Genomic DNA, 18,018 nt, shown 5'->3' on the forward strand with positions numbered 1-18,018 from the left:
TAGAACCTGGCAGTGGTGCTCATTCTGAGCCCCGAGGCCTGACGACCAGGGCGGATGGGGTAACCCTGGTCCGACGGCAGGAGAAGGCCGCGCGCTGGCGCCCTCAGTGCGGCGGGGAAACAGAAGTACATTCCCCGCTCCGCTGCCACTCTTTGTGCTACTTTGTGTTGTGCATTCTTTGTTCCTCGGAGGCTAGAAGATGTCCTCGCACGGCGGGGAGAGGCTGATTTCACCCGGCAAACACCCTCCCGGACCAAAGCAATGTCTAATCTGGGTGCCAGGGGCAACTCAACGGGACACATGACATCAGCCACCGCAGCACAGCAGTTCACCCCTCCTTGCCTAAGAGCTTTTTGTGTTTCCTGGAGTTGCCATTGTCCTTTTTTTTTTTTTTAACTGTTCACTGAGAAACATTTACTTTCACATTATTGCAAAGACCATTTACGATACTTACGGTAGTTTCTTAGGCTATGTTAAAATGCATTCACTTTTTCCGGAAGAAAACATTCTTTTTAGAGTTCTCTGATAGGATTCTCCATTCTAACGTGGAACTGTTACAATTTAGTCTTGCTGACAACTTATCTATTTCACTGTATTCTTAGATTTACAAAGTATTCTTTCTTGGATTTCACATTTCTCTCTCTCTTAGATGCCTTTTTCATTTTGCGAGAGTATCTTTACTTTTTTTTCTCAAACAAATATATATATTGGAAAGAAACCCTCTGAACCCTTGAATATCTGAAAATTATCACTTTGTCCTAATGCTTAATATTTGGTTAAATAAGAAATTCCACAAAAACCATTTTCTCGTCAGCGCTGGCTTCCAGTGTCCCTGGTAAGTGTTACATAAACCGGATACTCACTCTAGTTAATTTGGAGGCGTTCAGCACCTTCTCTTTATCTCTCCGCTGGTCTGAAATTTGTAAGGATGTGCTAGGAATGGATTTTTAAAAATTAATTCTGCTCACGACCCAGCGCGTTCTTTCCATTGCGGTACTCGTGCGTTTCTTCAGCACCCCCAATTTTCTTCCGTCATCTCCTCCTCTGCTTTCGGTTTCCGAAATGCCGCCAGAGGGACACCGGATTAGCTCTCCACATCTCCTGACTCTTTACATTTAATGCTTTCCTGCTCCGATTTCCAGAGACACACGTGACGTACCTTCCTCCGCTCACAAGAATGACAGTCTGGGGGCGAGTTTTGTTCTGCTCGCTCCTCGTCCCAACCCAGAGCACTGCCTATGACACACGTAACTGGTGCATCTGTTGGATGCCTTCTAGACCTTCAGACTGACACCGGCTTCCCACACTCACAGAGTGCTCGGTGTCGACGCCCAAGGTTGGCTCTTTGTATTCTCTTCTATGCCCGGAGTTAGGACTGTTTCTCCTGTTGTTCGATTTCCTCCTACAGAACATTCACGTTTGTGCTGTTTATTTTCCTCAAATGATCATGGCTATTCATTCATGTTTGTGAATAAAAATTCTGGTTGATTACTTTGGGTGGCCGGCGTGGTTTCTTCCACCTGTTACATAAACCGGATACTGTTTCCTGCCTGTGTGTGTGACCAGACGGAGAGCCTAGAGGGAAGCCGCGTCCAGCCAGGACCCACATCACCTTCGAGACCAGGACTCCAGAGGTCCAGCCCAGTCACTGCTTGGCTGCCGGGATGGTCAGGGGACACTAACCACTTACAGAGCAGCCCCACCACGGGTGAGACGGCCTCAGAGGAAACAGGTGGCCTCTCCCTACAGATGTCGCAAGACTATGGGACATCAAGGCACCGTTAGGAGTTAGACATAGTCCTGATACCACCTTTTTCTCATTTTACCGAGTCTCTGTTATCAGGAACCCATACCTTATCCTCTGGAGTTCTGCCAGGGTCCCTGGGTCTTTGACAGGGTTACTAGCACACCTGTCCTCTCTCTGGCACCCGCCTGGCATGCAGGTTCCTCCAGGCCACTGAGCTCATCAAAGGGCACGGCCTTTCAAGTAGACAGAATCAGGGAGGGTCTCCTGGGGGTCCTGAGTGGAGGTGGGGACCTGTTTAGCAACAATTGGTGGGGAATCTCTACCATAATGGAATCGAATCTTTCACGAATAAATGGATAATGCTTATATTATCTCCTTTTAGAATTCCATTACCTGTTTACAATAAGATCAAAATAAAGGATTATTTTTAATGATACTTAAACCTTAGAATTACAACATTTCACATATTAAAACTAGAGTTAACTGAGAAAAATAAGACTTTAAAGTACAACTTGTTTTTATATTTTCAGCTAAATAAAGTGCCATCTTTAGCAAGAATGGAGAAAATAAGGCAAAAAGAAATAGCTAGCCTGAAGGTTCAATGCAAACCATATGCCTTTTCTGGGGCGGAAAAGCTCTCAAATGGTCACAAGAGTGTATGTATGTCTATGAGTCCCCGGGGCCAACACCACCGTGGGGACAGACACTAATGAGGAGCTCCTCTTTCTGGGGCCACGGAGCGAGAACTAGGGTAATGAGTCAATCATGGGCCGTGGTGCAGAAACCAATAAAAGCAGGAGCAGCTCGGCTGGTAATGGGCGCCCCCCCGCCCCCCGCCGCTGTGAATGAGGTGTGCTGAATCCGAACTCTCAGAGCCAAACTACAGACTGGGAGCTGGCCTGACGACTGACACCGTGAGCCACTGAGAGCTCTGGGGGCAGTGGTGTGGCCGCATTCCCTTCCTCAGACTGTTTTCTACTGTTCCTCACACACTGATGGGGCCTCAGAACTGACGTCCGGATGGAACGGGTGGTGACAGATATTTAGGGCCATGAGGGGTTCCTGTTACAGAAACTGTTTCCCACTTGCTGGTTGACCAGAAAAATGTAGAGTTTACAATCTTGGTGGAGGTGGCCTCTGTTCTGCAAACAGCCCACAACCCGCGAAGGCGTCCGTACAGACACCGAGCATGTGGCCTCCCGCAGCAATGCCCCCAAGCCTCGGCCTGTGTCTGCAGACGTTTCGGCTGGCAGCAGAGCACCTGCGAGATGGTTATTCTGATTTTTGTTAAGGAAGGTGACTCCTGAGCGGACAGGGAAGTGAATGAAGCCACGAGGCAGTGAAGCTCAGGCTCCTCCTGGCCTGGGCACCGCCTCGTCTTCCTGGGTGGCCACTGACCCTGGCCACATCCATTCACACCAGCACCTCTGGCCAAACAACACTTCTTCTTGGAACCGGGCCTTGGGGTTTTAAGCACTGACTCTGGGGAAGAGCCCGGGCGCTCTAGCCGAGAGACGAGCATGACGCCGGCGGCCGGGGCTGGGGGAGAGCCCGTCACACAGACCCGGGGCACAGGCAGGATCCTCACCGGACTCTGCAGACCACGTCCACAGGACTTAAGAGTTTAGAAGACACGGGCAGATTGTCTCGGTGGCCTCCCACCGGAAGCTGCCGTCACCGGGTTCCCTGTAGGCCCTGGGGTCATCCAACGTGAGCACTTGCTGCTACCAGGGGCTGAGCTCCCGTCCGGAAACTCTGGCCGAGGCCGTTTCAGCCCCTTGCACCTGCTTCTGCCTGGAAAACACCCTCCTCACCCGCCGCCTGTCACACAGGCCCTCTCTTGTGCTCTGGGCGAAAGGCAGACGTGGGCTCCTCCGACCACGGTGAATGGGGACGTGGCTTTCCACCGGCGAAGGTGCGCACGTCTCGCCCAGCAGGCCAGCAGCGCCCCTGCTTTCTTTCTGCCACGCGTCCCAGAGGCCCCCATGGACTGGATTCACGGGAACCTACTCACTCCTGGCGTTGCCAATGGTCATGCCCTGTGTCCACGCTGATGGCGCAGCCGGCCACAACCCCAGGGCCTTGGGAAGGTTCAGACCATGGTCCTTTCTTCCCGAGGTCGCTGCGTGTACCTGGAGGGCAGCCCGGGCCGGCACAGAAGCTCAGACTCGGGGGCAGACAGGTGGGAGCCAGAAGTGTTCTGCAGCTCGCAGGGGCCAGATTGGAAATGAATCCGGAAAGAAGATCCAAGAGCTCAAGAGGCTTCCACGTCCGAAACGTCAGGGAAGGTGTCACGGGCGTGCCCGTGGCCCCATGGAAGCAGCTCGCCACCGAGAAGTGCTTTCTTCTCGTAAAAATCTATTTTCTGTGCTGAGAGGAAAATGACTCCTCTGTCCTCAGTGGCACCGAGGACGCCAGCCCAGAGTGACACTTTCTGCTGAAGTCCGCCTGGGTCTGCTCTGGTCTCTGCGGAACAGGCCGTTCCCTGTGCGGCGCTGACGGCCACCCCGTCCGTCCCCGAGATGCCGTGGACCTCGGTGCTGCCGCGCTGTCCATCTCCCTGAACCCAGGCACCCTCTGCGAGACAACGGGAGGTGACGGGCAGGACGAACACCCGGAACTTTAACAAATGCACGCACACCCCGAGGGCAACAGCTCCAGCACCCGGCTGTTCCACCGCCCAGGTCCCTTGTTCAACACGAGGCTTCCCTCGCAAGCAAGCCTGCAGGGCTTGACTGTGGGGCCCACCTCACAGGAGTGTGACCTCCCAAACCATGACGTCAACAGTCTCTGCTCTAGACTCCCCGTGCTTGAGTCCTTCTGTCCGGGACCACACATGCCACGTCGTCAGCCCAGACTGCGGGGCGGGCCATGGGCCCACGGAGCGGTGGCCGCACCCCCTCCTGCAGTGCTGGTGCCCCCAGTACGCTGCCCCTGCCGGCCACGCCAGGACGCCAGGGCCTGACGACGTCTCCAGAGCTGCTTGCTGCACAGACCTGAGGTAAAGCAGCAGCACAGCCTCCAAATTCAGCCTTGCCCAAGGTAAACTGCCGCAACGAGTCTGCGTTCTGAGACGGACTTCGCCGGCAGAGTGGCGCTGCCCAGAGGCCCAGCGTCTGAGGAACACTGTGCCTCCCGAACCCCAGGGCTGCCCTCGGATTTCACTGACGGGTCGTGCGGGCACCGGCCCGGCCCCGTCACGGGGAAGACCAGGAGCCCGGACTGTGCAAGCCGCCGATGAGGCCCAGCAGCCGGCCACCCAGCCCCTCGGGAGGCCATAGGCACCCACGGGCTCTGTCCACCAAAGCACCCGGGAGCGGGAGCAACGCCGGGAGACAGCGAAGAGCAGACAGTTACTTTGTGACAGACCTGGTCTCTGCAACGAGACACACAGGACGACGTCACGGTCTCCGTCTCGCAAACGCTGTTTTCACCACCTTTTCACAAGTACGTGCACACCTCAGAACACTCCTGACTGTCACAAATGAGTTTCCTTCCAGTGTCTTAGAACATCCCCTCGGCAACAGGACCCTGGGCACAGTCCTGGCCAACACGGCGCTGGTCAGGCCATGCCCGAGCACCCATCCTGTGCCCGGCGTCGCAGATGGCCGGCCGCTGAAATGGAACAGACCGCAGAGGCCCCGGGGGAAAGCGATTTTCTGCGTCATGGGAAATGCGCGTCCTACCCCACGACAGGATACTGACGCGTGTCCCCTCTCCCCGGGGCAGGCTCCGTGCATGCAGACACCCGGGGCCCTCGCCATCAAGTTTTAGCAGAGTCAGCACTTTTTCATAAAAGATCAAGGTTAAAGTCAGGAAGCCATAAAATGTGATCAGAAACAACCACTGGTTTTCTCCATTTTGCCTAACTTATGTGCTCTAACAGACGTGCCTTCAACTCAAACACTGTGCTGCTTTCCTCCAGCGAAGGGCGAGCCGGCAGCCAGCACCGCATCCAGGAGCGTGCACACGACGCCAAAACACACGTGTTAGTTTGGGGTTACGGTTTTAGCTCTGAGTGTTAAAAAAGTGAGTAAAATGATATTTTCAAAAGAATAAAAATACCTTAATTGTGTCCCTTACAGAGGGGTGAACTGAGAAGTTAGGACCCTTGCACTCGAGAGCTCTACGCCCCTCACCGGTCACCACTGAGCTGCTAAAGGGAACACAGCAAACAAGTCAGTGGCCACAGGCCAGGACCGGCCACCGCCGCGTCGCTGCCTGTCCCGGGGGCGCACACCTCCATCCCCAGCCTCCCTCTGCAGGAGGCACTCGCATCCCTGAGTCCCTCCGTCTGGCACGGGACGTGAATACGTAGAAGGCAAAGAAAGATGGTGGGTGCCGAGTCTGCGCTGTGATCTATCTACAAAGGCTTTCGGTCAGTACAGAGAGGAACGAGGACCTGTCAGTGGCCCAGAGGCCCCGAGACACAGCCTCCCACTCTCCGCTCGGACAGAGAAGAGATTCCCTACGGCGTTTTCACAGGTGAGACCCCGATGCGGCCCGGCCGGGTCACAGGAACACGGAGCCTGAGAGCGCAACGCAGCTCGGTCACAGTCACAGGACACCGACAGCTGCGCAGCCCAGCCCGGCCACAGGAACATGGAGCCTGAGAGCCGGACACGGCCCGGTCACGGTCACGGGACACCGACGCAGCTGCGTGGCCCAGTCACAGTCACAGTCATGGGAATATGGAGCGTGAGAGCCCGACGCGGCCCGGTCACGGTCACGGGACACCGACGCAGCTGCGTGGCCCAGTCACGGTCACAGTCATGGGAACACAGAGCGTGAGTGCCCGACGCGGCCCGGTCACAGTCACAGTCATGGGAACACAGAGCGTGAGAGCCCGACGCAGCCCGGTCACAGTCACGGGAACAAGGACCATGAGAGCCCAATACGGTCCGGTCACGGTCACGGACACCGACGCAGCCACGCGGCGCAGGCACTTGCCGCTGAGCAGGGGCTTGTTGAGCACGTAGAGCGGGGGCAGGTCCTCTATGCCGCAGAGCCGCTGGTACATGGCCCTGGAGAGGTGGTCGCCGTGGTAGAGGCTGCCCAGGATGATACTGGAGAAGTAGATGGGCTCCACGAAGATGCTGAGCAGGGACCCCTGCACGCCCACCACGTTCCACCTGCGGGCAGAGGGGGCACACTGTGAGTGGAGGGGCTCCGTGCCGGGGGACGCCACAGCCCTGCGCGGCCCTGCACCTGCACACAGACGTCCTTCCCGGCGAGCGGACCGCACAACCGGGAAGAGGCGGCACCCAGAAGTGACACAGAGCGAACCCTGCTCAGCGCTTCTTCGGGACTGTGCAATGGCCTCTGGCCACTCTATCTCCTGGGACGCATTCCTGAGGCTCAGTGCTGGGAAGGGGTCCACGAGCCACATTTCCTGGGAGAAAAACCAAAAGAGCACATACATTTTTCTTACTTCCAAGAAAAGCAATGGCAAAGGAGATCTTGAAAACCTCCAGCTGGCTGCTTCCTGCTCCCTGGTGACAAGGTTTGACGTGTGGGAGGAGGCTAGGACGGGAGGGGAGGGCGAGCTCCCCGCCGCCCTGGGCCACGAGTCATGGCGCCATTCCCGCCGCTGGCAACCTAGGCCTTCGGCTCCGGCGCGGCTGCCCGCTCCCCAGCAGGCCCCTCCTCCTTCCGGAGTCCCACAGACAGCAAGAAGCCCGTGGCGCTGGGTGCCAAGGCCACGGCGCCAGGGAAGGCCCCGCCCCGTGTTCCTGGGGCCGGGGGGCTGTCGGGACCGAGGCCACGCAGGAGCAAGGCAGACACAGGATCGAGAGCCTCAAGGGAGGTGAGAGCGACTGGAGGGAAAGCAGGATTCCAAGAACAGGACGCGGGGGGCGGACCTCAGGGAAGGCTCCGAGGGCAGCCCTGACGCTCAGGCCCAGGGGGGACCCCTGAGGCGGATGGAGGGACCCAGTCAGACCCTGGAGGGCCGCAGTGGCAGCGGGAGGAAGACCAGGGGAAGGCAGGCCAGGGCCAACCTGAGCAGCCGGAGAGCCTCAGGGAGCCACGAAGGACTCTGGGCCAGGCAGTAGCAGCACGGGATTTCACGGGAAGATTTCTGGAGACGACTCCCCTCCATGCTGCTCTGGGAGGCAGGAGCCACCGGGGGAGGCTGCTGGGGGCCGCCATGGCGGCAGCACGCGTCAGAACTGAGCGGGGACAGGAAGGGAGGCCCGCGGGCTCAGGTTCGGGGCTGAGGGTCTGGGCAGGCTGTGGGGGTGGGGCTGAGGTGCCGAGCCCCTCTCCGGCCCCTGCGCTGCCCTCACCGCGAGGCCACTGTGGCTGCACCGTGCTTGCCCTTCGGGCCCAAGTCCAGTGGCCCCCTTGGCCCTTGTAGGAAGGGGCAGAGGGCAGTGCCCAGTGGGTCCACACTGGCAACCGGTGGTGGCACAGGGCCCACTGCCCACACTCCTGACCCACCCAGCTCCATGCTCCGCACTGGGGCCAGAGCTGCAGAGTCACGGTGGGCGGCTAGCAGAGCTGGGGACGCCCCGTCAGAACGGACCCAGGAGGCCCCATCTTGCCACGGCCCCTATTGGACCACAGATCTCAAGTCCCAGGTCCCCACCTGTTTCGCCGCTGTCTCCCACCAGCAGTGGCCCGTCCCAGGAAAGCCGCCGTGGGACCCTGTGAACACAGGCCAGGCCAGGCCACTCCTGTGCACAAACCCTCCAGCACTGCCATCTTCCCCCTGGAAATCACGGGCATTTCAAAGGCCCCTCCACCCCATCTGGCCTGGCTTTCCCTCCCCTGCCCCTCCCTCCTGGGCGTGGGCCACAGGGTAAGGGGCTTCTGGCCACGCCCTCCAGCCTGGAGCCCGTCCCCCGTCCCCAGCAGCCTCCGGGCCACAGGGCTTGCACCTCTCAGTCTCTGCAGGAGGTCCCTCTCCGGGGGTGGGGGGAGGGCTTCCACCTGCCACAGCTGTGGACGTCCCAGCAACCCCCCCCCCCCGGGGGCTCTAATCCTCATTATCTGTCTCCACTCCCACCCCCGGTGTGCAAGCTCCAGGACGGACGCACAGGCTTCGTCTCCCTCACTGAGACCGCGGGGCACCGGAACCGCGTCCCTAATAAAACCTGCTGAAGGGCTGTACCCCAGTCCACATGTTCCTCCCACCCCCTGGAAAGGAAGTTCAAACACAGACTTTCCCATCTTCCAAGAAAAAGCGTGAAATGGCTCCACGCTAACAAAAACCACAGGGCCCCCTTCTTATGTAAATCCAAGCCTCTATGGGGGTTTAGACAGTCTCCAAGTGGAATTCAGCTTCCCAGGGCAAACCCTGAGGCGTGATCCTGCAAAACCCTGCGTCTGTGCCGAGTCAGTAATTCTGAACACATGCTCCGTGAAGAATTCTAGCAGCCACGATGGCTCTGGAGGCCCTGGGCGGGGACACGTGGGACGCCAGCACTTCTGCAGATGGGCTCTGCCAACGTGCCTCACAGAGCATGGGGAGGGCGGGGAGCGCAGAGGCAGCTGGGCTCCCTATGTCGCCAAGCAAACCTCTGCAAAGACTCGGGCCAGTGTGCCCACCCACCTATGCCTTGGGGCCGGCTCAACCCCCCTGAGGGCGCCAGGATCCGCAGCACAGAGCTGGCTATACTAGGAAGAACCCGCGGGATCCGCAGCACAGAGCCGGCTATACTGGGAAGAACCCGCGGGATCCGCAGCACAGAGCCGGCTACACTGGGAAGAACCCGCGGGATCCGCAGCACAGAGCCGGCTACACTGGGAAGAACCCGCGGGATCCGCAGCACAGAGCCGGCTACACTGGGAAGAACCCGCGGGATCCGCAGCACAGAGCCGGCTACACTGGGAAGAACCCGCGGGATCCGCAGCACAGAGCCGGCTACACTGGGAAGAAACCCGCGGGATCCGCAGCACAGAGCCGGCTACACTGGGAAGAACCCGCGGGATCAGCAGCTACAGAAGAACCCGCGGGATCCGGCAGAGCCGGCTACACTGGGAAGAACCCGCGGGATCCGCAGCACAGAGCCGGCTACACTGGGAAGAACCCGCGGGATCCGCAGCACAGAGCCGGCTATACTAGGAAGAACCCGCAGGTGTCCGGGGAAAACGGCCTCTCTCTCCCCACCCCATCCCCGCCGCACATGATTTCTCCGAGGCCAGGGCTCAGAGCTCGGTTGCCCTGGGTCGCCTCTCCTCTCCACGGCCGTACTGCCCTGCTCCCCACCCTGGGCCGCCTCCGAGTCTGCCCGCCCAGCAGAGTGGAGGGCACCCGCCTCAGGGAGGGGGTCCGTGCTTCCTCCCCCCTTCCCTCCACGCAGCTGAGGGCACCGAGGCTATGGTCACGGGAACAGAGCCCCCGCTCCTTCTGGACAGGACTGCGTCTCCCCGGGCCCCGTGGCTACCCTCTCATCACAGGCCCCCCCCAGAGAGACGGCACCTGGTGACCCCCAGCTGCAGGGCCGCTCCTGCCTCCCCACGCCCAGCCTGCCCACTGCCCCGATTCTGTGTTCTTCTGTCCTAACAGGGACGTCTGTGGCACAGGGCGATGGCCCTCTGTAAGGGACACAGGCCCCTCACCTTCCAGAGGGGCCACCCGGGATGCTCTCACTCCCTCGGGGCAGGGACAGCACCGCAGCCGGCTGGCGACACCCTGGCCGCCACAGCATTTCTGAGCGACCTTCTAGCCGCCCGGCCCGTGCTGCTCCCTTCAAGCCTACCTGTGTCTATGCTGCTGAGGTGACCCCAAGAGGGTGGAGGCTGGTCCAGGGGCTGGAGGGCTGGGCCACCCGGCCCCACTCCCGCACCCCCACCCCCACTCCTGGGGAGGGCAGAGGGCTGGAGCTCCCGGCAGGCACCAGTGACCAAGGACTCTTTCTCTGTTGTCTTCCAAAATCATTTCTTGACTGTTTCCTTCTTCCGATGTATTGGGATTTGTTCCTTTGTCACTTAGCAGCTGTGGGGCTTTCTGTGATCTTACAATCATTTTCTAATTTCCACTGTGGTTCCTTCTGGGAGTCACAGAGCTGCGGCTGACATACATACCACGTGTGCTAAGGCACACACAGGGTAAGGTAAGGCGTGTGCTTGCTTGTTTTGAAGCAAGCTCCAAGCCCAGCGCAGGGCCCAGCACAGGGCTCGAACTCACGACCCTGAGATCGAGACCTGAGCTGAGACCAAGAGTCGGGCCCTTAACCAAGCCTGAGCCACCCAGATGTCCCAAGAGGTGATCTGTGTGTGTTCTCTTGAGACCATCACCCCCAAAGCCCTCTCAGACCTTGTCCTATGCCTGCTCTGCTGCCCCCCCACCTCCGGCCCCTCCCTGGGCAACCCCGGGCTGCTTTCTGTCGTGGGGGTTGGTGCGCACTCTTTAGGAGGTCTGTAAATGGAACCAACCGGCACACACTCCTGTCTGGTTTCTCTCACTTTGCATCATCCTTCTGAGCGTTAGCCGAGGTGCACAGGGCAGCACTGTTCACTCTTATTTTCCCCAAGGAGTAGCCCACGGCACGGACACACCAGCACGCGTTCATCTACCTCCCTACAGACGGCCGTCTGGGTTGTTCACACTTCTGACTACAAGGACAGCCGCTAGGCACACGCATGTGTGACTCTGGACGTGCACTAGGCACATCTTTAACTTTTAAGACACCGCTGAACTCTGCACGGGTGGTTGTGCCGTCCGTATGACCACCCTCGGTGGCTAAGGGCATGGGTCCCCGGCATCGCAGTCCACACCGCATCCGCTCAGAGTTCTGGTGGGTGTGTTTTGTGTCTCGCATGCGTTCCCAGTGAGGACGGGGTTGATGGTCCTCTTGATGTCTTCTTTGATGAAGTGTCCTGAGATGGAATATTTTGCCCATTTTAAAATTGCTTTTCCCCCATGTTGAGTTTTGAGGGTCTAAAGTTTAATAATGCAAACAGGCCCTTTATCAGATACCTGATTTGTGAATATTTTCTCCCAGTCAGTGACTTTACTTCTTATTCTTTCAATGGTGTGTTTAAAAGAGTTTGGGGCACCTGGGTGGCACAGTCGTTTAAGCCTCTGCCTTTGGCTCAGGTCATGGTCTCAGGGTCCTGGGATCGAGCCCCGCGTCAGGCTCTCTGCTCAGCGGGGAACCTGCTCCCCTCTTTCCCACTCCTCTTGCTTGTGCTCCCTCTCTTGCTGTCTTTCTATCTCTGTCACATAAATAAACAAAATCTTTCTTAAAAATTAAAAATATACAAGAGAAATCATTTTAATGTGATGAAGTTGAGTGCTTTTGGCATATTGTGCAAGACGGCGCCTACCACAACCGCGTGTCACTGCTTCCTTCTACAGCTCCTACACATCTCAGTCTGCGATCCACCTGGGGTTAACCTTGGTATTTGTGCAGAACATGAAGTTCATGTGTTTGTTTTTACTTCCGGACGTCCAGTTTTCCCAGCACTACTGGTTAAATAAAAAGACTTTTTCGACACTGAATTAACACTGCACCTTGGTCAAAAGTCAGTGCGACTAACATGGAACAAGTGGAATTTGAAATTATAGCACATAAATCCACTTACATTACTGACACCAACAACTAAATACTTAGGCATAAATCTAACAAAACACATACGAGACCTATATGAGGAAAACTACAAAACTCTGATAAAAGAATCCGAGAGAGAAGCAGGAGAGGTATCCCATGTCCATGGACAGGTATACCCAACAAGGTCGGCTCCTCCAACTCCACACAGATTCGACGAGGCTCAGTCAAAGGATTCCGCAGGTACTGACAAACGGATTCTGAAGTTCAAGTGGAGGCAAAAGACCCAGAGAAACCAACACGGACAGCACAGGAGGAGAACAAGGCTGAGCCAAGACCGCGGCTTCATGACTGACTACAAAGCTACAGCAACGGTGATGCTGTGATTCCTGAGAACTGCATCTGGCCTGACGTATACTTGGTCTCCATTCCTGCTTCCCGGCTCATGGCTCCGAAAACCCTTGGGATTTCCCGAGTGAGGAGAGCACTTAGAGGTGTCTTTTGCTACGTGAATGGGGGAAATTTTAGAAAGCACTTGAGGACAAGGGTGGAACCTCTAGTCCCATCCCCCAATCTCCAAGGAGCAGAGAGGGGCTAGACACTGAGGTAATCACCAGTGGCCAATGATTTGGGGCCTGGCTGGTTCAGCTGGTAGAGCATGTGCCTCCTGATCTTGGGGTCATGAGTTTGAACCCAACGTTGGGTGTAAAGATTACCTAAGAAATTAAAAAAAAATTTTTTTTAAATCACCAATGGCCAATGATTTAATGAACTGTGCCTGTGTAACGAGGCTTCCATAAAACCCCAAAGGACAGAGCCTGAAGCTTCCAGGCTGGTGGACACGGGGATGTGACGAGAGCAGAGCCCCTGGAGAGGGCTGGTAAGCTCCCTCCCGAGGCCTCACGCGACCCTCTCCCTGTGACCCGCCCTCTGCGTCTCTTCATCTGGCTGCTCTGAGTTAATCCTTTTCTTTTCTTTTCTTTTCTTTTTTTTAAAGATTTTATTTGTTTATTTCACAGAGAGAGATCACGAATAGGCAAAGAGGCAGGCAGAGAGAGAGAGGAGGAAGCAGGTTCCCTGCTGAGCAGAGAGCCCATGTGGGGCTCGATCCCAGGACCCTGAGATCACGACCTGAGCCGAAGGCAGAGGCTTCACCCACTGAGCCACCCAGGCGCCCCTGAGTTAATCCTTTTCGAATAAGCTGGTGATTAATGAGGAAAACATTTCTCTGAGATCTGCGAGCTGCTCCAGCAAGTTAATCGGACCCAAGGAGGAGGGCCTTGAGACCCCCAACTTATAGCTGGCGGGTCAGAAGCACAGGCGAATTGCGGGACACCCAACGGGTGCTGGGGATTCCTTGTTAGACGTGAGGGACCGACCCCTCCCCCAAACAACGGAACTGGATTCAAAATCCAACGGTACGACAGTGTAGTGCGGCAGAACAGCAGACAAAGGAGTCCCGGCAACAGAACAAAGTCCAAAGACAGACCCGCAGAGATGCAGTTAACGATCCTTGATGAAGACACAGAGGCCACACCAGGAGGCAACCAGAGCGTCTTCAGCAAGGGTGGCCCAACAACCGCGCAGCCACGTGCAAACACGGATCCTGACACAGACTTAACGCCCCTCCCGATTCACTCACAGCGGGTCACAGACCTAAACGTAGAATGCAAAACTGGAAAACTCCTAGAAAAGAGCTCAGGAGACAATCTGGATGACCCTAGGTCTGGTGATGAGTTTTCAAAACAACAGAAAGGCACAACCCATGAAAGAAACACCGACAGGCTGGACTGCCTTAAAATTCAAGACTTCGGTTAAACACAGTATCCACAGAATGAGAAGACAGGCCACCGAAAATTCTGCAAAAGGTACGTCTGATAAAGGACTGTTATTTAAAATATACGGAAAAAACTCTTAAAACCCCAAAAGAAAACAAACTACCCTATTAACAAATGGGTGAAAGGTCTTAACATACAGCTCACCATGTCTGTAGTTCTTGTGAGCTAACTTGAGCGTGAGCGGCCGTGGTGAGCGTGAGTGAGCAAGGATCTCCGGGAGACCCGCTCTCAGTCCTTCGGGGCAAATACCCAGAAGGGGAATCGCGGGGTCACACGGTCATTGTATGGTTCACTTCTTAAGGAGCCAATATTCCTGGATGGATCGATTGAACTTTATGTTCATTCTTTCCATTTCCACCTATGATTTCACAAGTCCACACAAAATCTAAGCAAGACATCTGGTGACACTTGAGCAGATTCTAAAACATTCTGGGAAGAACAGGGTGTGTAAGAAGCTGCAAAATACCTGGAAGACGGAAGAGCACAAAACAACGGCGACACCAGTCAGGTCGCCAGACGCACCGCAGCGCCAGACGGGCAGACACTGTGGGTCCGTACAGTCACGCCTGACGATGAGCTAACAGGGGTTCAAGGGGCTAGGAACGGACCCATTTCCGTAGGAAGAGAAAGGCCTTCACAGATCACTGAGGAGCACGAGGCCAGTAACTTAGTAAAAAGTATCCGGGAAACAGGTTCGCTGTATTCAAATAACAAAGCCAAACTGTTACTTACCGTACAAACTTCTTCTGGGCCTGAATTTGAAAGTAAAATGATAAAAGTCTCAGAAAAAGGTACGGGAAAACATTTTTATGTCCTTAATTTGAGAAGGAATTTCTTAAATAAGATCCTGAAAGTGCAAATCACAGGGTGAAACATTAATGACTCAGGTAGTAACAACGCGAGTGTGTGCAACAACAAGGCTGCACACACACACACACACACACGCACACGCACGCGCGTGCGCAGGACGTGAAAGTGAACAGAGGGCGGACACGAAGGGCACGTGATAAGCAAAGGCGTCAGGGTGGGCACGTGGGCACCCGTGCTTGGGGGGGCAGCGGCTGCGTGTGAGGAATCAGGCTCCATGTCCTTGAGGTTCCCTGACAAGATCCACTCAAGAAAACCAGCCCGGGAGGCTCACTGACCCCTGCGCAGGGCGCCGGTGCGCACGCTCGCGGGGCCGGCCGCTCTGGCAGCGCAGACGGGACACGCTCGCGGCGGGCGGCCCAGCAGGGACGGGAAGACGGACGAGATCTCAGCCTCACGGGCTCTGCGCCGTCCAGTCCCTGCCATCTCCCTGTGTTACTTCGTTTCTCTTCCCAGTGGACATCTGTGAAAACCTACGAGCACTGGAGCTGACGCCAGCGTCTGAGCAAATGGTCACCCGGCCTGGACACACCTGCTTCTGAAGGCACACTGTCACACGAAGACGAACAGTGTGTCTGCGGCTGCCCAGCCTCGCGCGGAGCCACCCCCCGCCCGGACGCTAGGGACACCTGCGCTCCGTAACCCGAAGTGGCCGTCAGCGCCAAGCAGGACTGCCCTGTGGCAGCCGAGAGGAAGAAGGACACTGTCCCTTCAGACGGTGGCAGACGGGTGTAAAGTCACCATCTGCAGCCCCGGACTCCGCAGAACCCGCACGTGTGAACCCAGACGCGGAGCAGCGCGAGGGGCCCGGGGCTTGCGGCAAGCGGGGCCCAGCTCGATCCCCACCGGGGAGGAGCCCCGGGCCCGCGGAGAGCACGGCGACCAGAGCCCGGAGCCCGCGGCCGGCCTTACCGCGCCATCTTGTCGCTGCAGGACATGGTGAGCAGCCTCTCGCCCTGCAGCACCCCGTCCCACGTCTGCAGGCTCGCGCTGGGCCGCACGGGGATCGTGCCTTCACCAGACTCTATCTTCGTCCGCAACTGTCCTCTGGCCTTGCGGTTCGGGTGTCTGTCCGCCGGTTCTAGGAGAGGGAGGCCGGGTGAGGGTCCCCGCGGGCAGCCGCCCCGGACGGCGGACGTCCGCTCGCAGCCCTGCGCCGCGTCCGTCTCTCCGACACGGATGTGCAACACGGCAGAGAGAAGGGCCGGACGGGCTGCGCGACAGACCTACTCCGGGACACGGGTCTGTCCGGGGTTCGGGAGGGAGGGCTTCCGTTCGAACCGAAATGGTTTCCCTCGTGAAAAAGGAGCTGGAGCAGAGGGGACAAAACGCGAACGTGCGTGACTCTACGTGACATGACAGGTGTCTGAGTGTCGTGTCTTCTCCCTGCGTCTTTAAACTTTCAGAAACAAATCCTAGAGATGCTGAAATCAGCGGGCGGAAGCGGGCACGCACGCCCACCTAACGGGCTATCTCTGGGTTACGTGAACCCGGGCGGCCAGAATGTTTCCTTACACCAGACAACGTGCAGCAATTTCCCAGTGGGCGCGTGTTTCCTCGGTAATCAAGGGGACGAGACTTCAGATGCTGAACTGGAGTTGCTCCCGCTCAGGACAAGAGATGAACAAGGACACAGGTCACTCCACGACAGCGGCACGGACCTGGCGCAACGACGCACCAGGCCCCCGGTCACTCGTGTGTGCCTGCTTCTGACGTGCCCGCCACAGCACGCAGGTACACGCGCACCAGAGCACAGCTCGTCTGAAGCCCAGAGGCGGAGAACGGACGGCCAGATCTAAATACGAGTCTGACTCAGCAGCCTCGCTCTAACCCGCTAGTGCACGTTGGGCACCTCTCAGGTTTCCTCATCCAATTATTCCTTGAAAAGAAAAGCCTTGGGGGCGCCTGGGTGGCTCAGTGGGTTAAAGCCTGTGCCTTCAGCTCAGGTCATGATCTCAGGGTCCCGGGATGGAGTCCCGCATCGGGCTCTCAGCTCAGCGGGGGGCCTGCTTCCTCCTCTCTCTCTGCCTGCCTCTCTGCCTGCTTGTGATCTCTGTCAAATGAATAAAATCTTAAAAAAAAAATCCTTAAAAAAAAAACAACAACACCTTGTGCTTTTATATGTTCCCATCAGATCTACTTTTGAAGCCAGAAGTTTCAAGAAAAGGACACTAATGTAGGTCTGCTCTGCTGTCACCCCATAACTCGAGCCTCCCAGAGACGCAGCTGGCCGAGCCCCGTACCTTCCAGGATGGGCTCGTGCGGCGAGAAGATCCTGGCGTCCCCGCAGGGAGACGTGCTGATGTACAGGTGGAACTGCACGGTGTCCCTGAGCTTCAGGCCCCCACGCTCCGACTTCTGGAAGATGGATCGCTTTTGGTCCTCTTTGTTACTAGAAGGAAGAGTTGCAAAAATGAACTTTAAAGCCGTATACAGCCAAATTTTTGTCTGTCGTAACTCACGACGATTGTCAGAGGCCACTGCTTTCAACAGGGTTCGGGTCGCTCGAACCGGGACGTTTCTGTGTTGGTGAGAAGAACACAGCTAGTGACCGAGTCCACCCAGTAAAGACGCCGTTGGAGTGGCACGAGCGTCTCTTCTTCCCATTCAGAACTTCGACACAGACAGACGGCACGTAAGCAGCGGCTCGGGAAAGAAAAGCAGCTCAGACGGGACTAGAACGAAGGGCCCTGGGCCCCAGGCGGCTCAGCTCTGCTCAGGCTCCCGCTGCGCCCAGAAGCTCGCCGCCCCGAGCACAGACCTCAGATCGACGGCCGCGTGGGCCACGAGCACACGTGTGCCCACTATGTGTGGTCACCCCCTGGACTCGGAAGCTGGAGCATCATGGGAAAACAGGACCCAACTTCATCCTTGCCAATAAAGTCACTATTTTAAGAATTTTTCAGAGATTACAGAAACGATGGTTTTGCAATACACTCTGACGGGAGGCGTGGTTTTTAAAAACTGCTTCCTCGGGGCACCTGGGTGGCTCAGTGGGTTAAAGCCTCTGCCTTCAGCTCGGGTCATGGTCTCAGGGTCCTGGGATCGAGCCCCGCATCGGGCTCTCTGC

At 57.0% G+C, this 18,018-nt stretch overlaps 1 protein-coding gene across 2 annotated transcripts in view; it reads right to left on the reverse strand.

The window, feature by feature from the left end:
• ADARB1 (adenosine deaminase RNA specific B1) overlaps nucleotides 1-18,018 on the reverse strand; it is a 126,255-nt gene that overhangs the window by 15,089 nt on the left and 93,148 nt on the right. For both annotated transcript variants that reach the window (XM_045084329.1, XM_045084330.1), the window contains exons 7-9: nucleotides 17,192-17,340; nucleotides 15,861-16,029; nucleotides 6,698-6,879 (exon numbers count right to left, since the gene is read on the reverse strand). In XM_045084329.1, the coding sequence (XP_044940264.1) occupies nucleotides 6,698-6,879; nucleotides 15,861-16,029; nucleotides 17,192-17,340 (500 nt within the window). The remainder of the gene's footprint in view (nucleotides 1-6,697; nucleotides 6,880-15,860; nucleotides 16,030-17,191; nucleotides 17,341-18,018) is intronic.

Source organism: Mustela putorius, unplaced genomic scaffold (genome assembly GCF_011764305.1).
Source record: "Mustela putorius furo isolate JIRA1106 unplaced genomic scaffold, ASM1176430v1.1 tig00000765_pilon_pilon_pilon, whole genome shotgun sequence".
Lineage (NCBI taxonomy): Eukaryota > Metazoa > Chordata > Mammalia > Carnivora > Mustelidae > Mustela > Mustela putorius.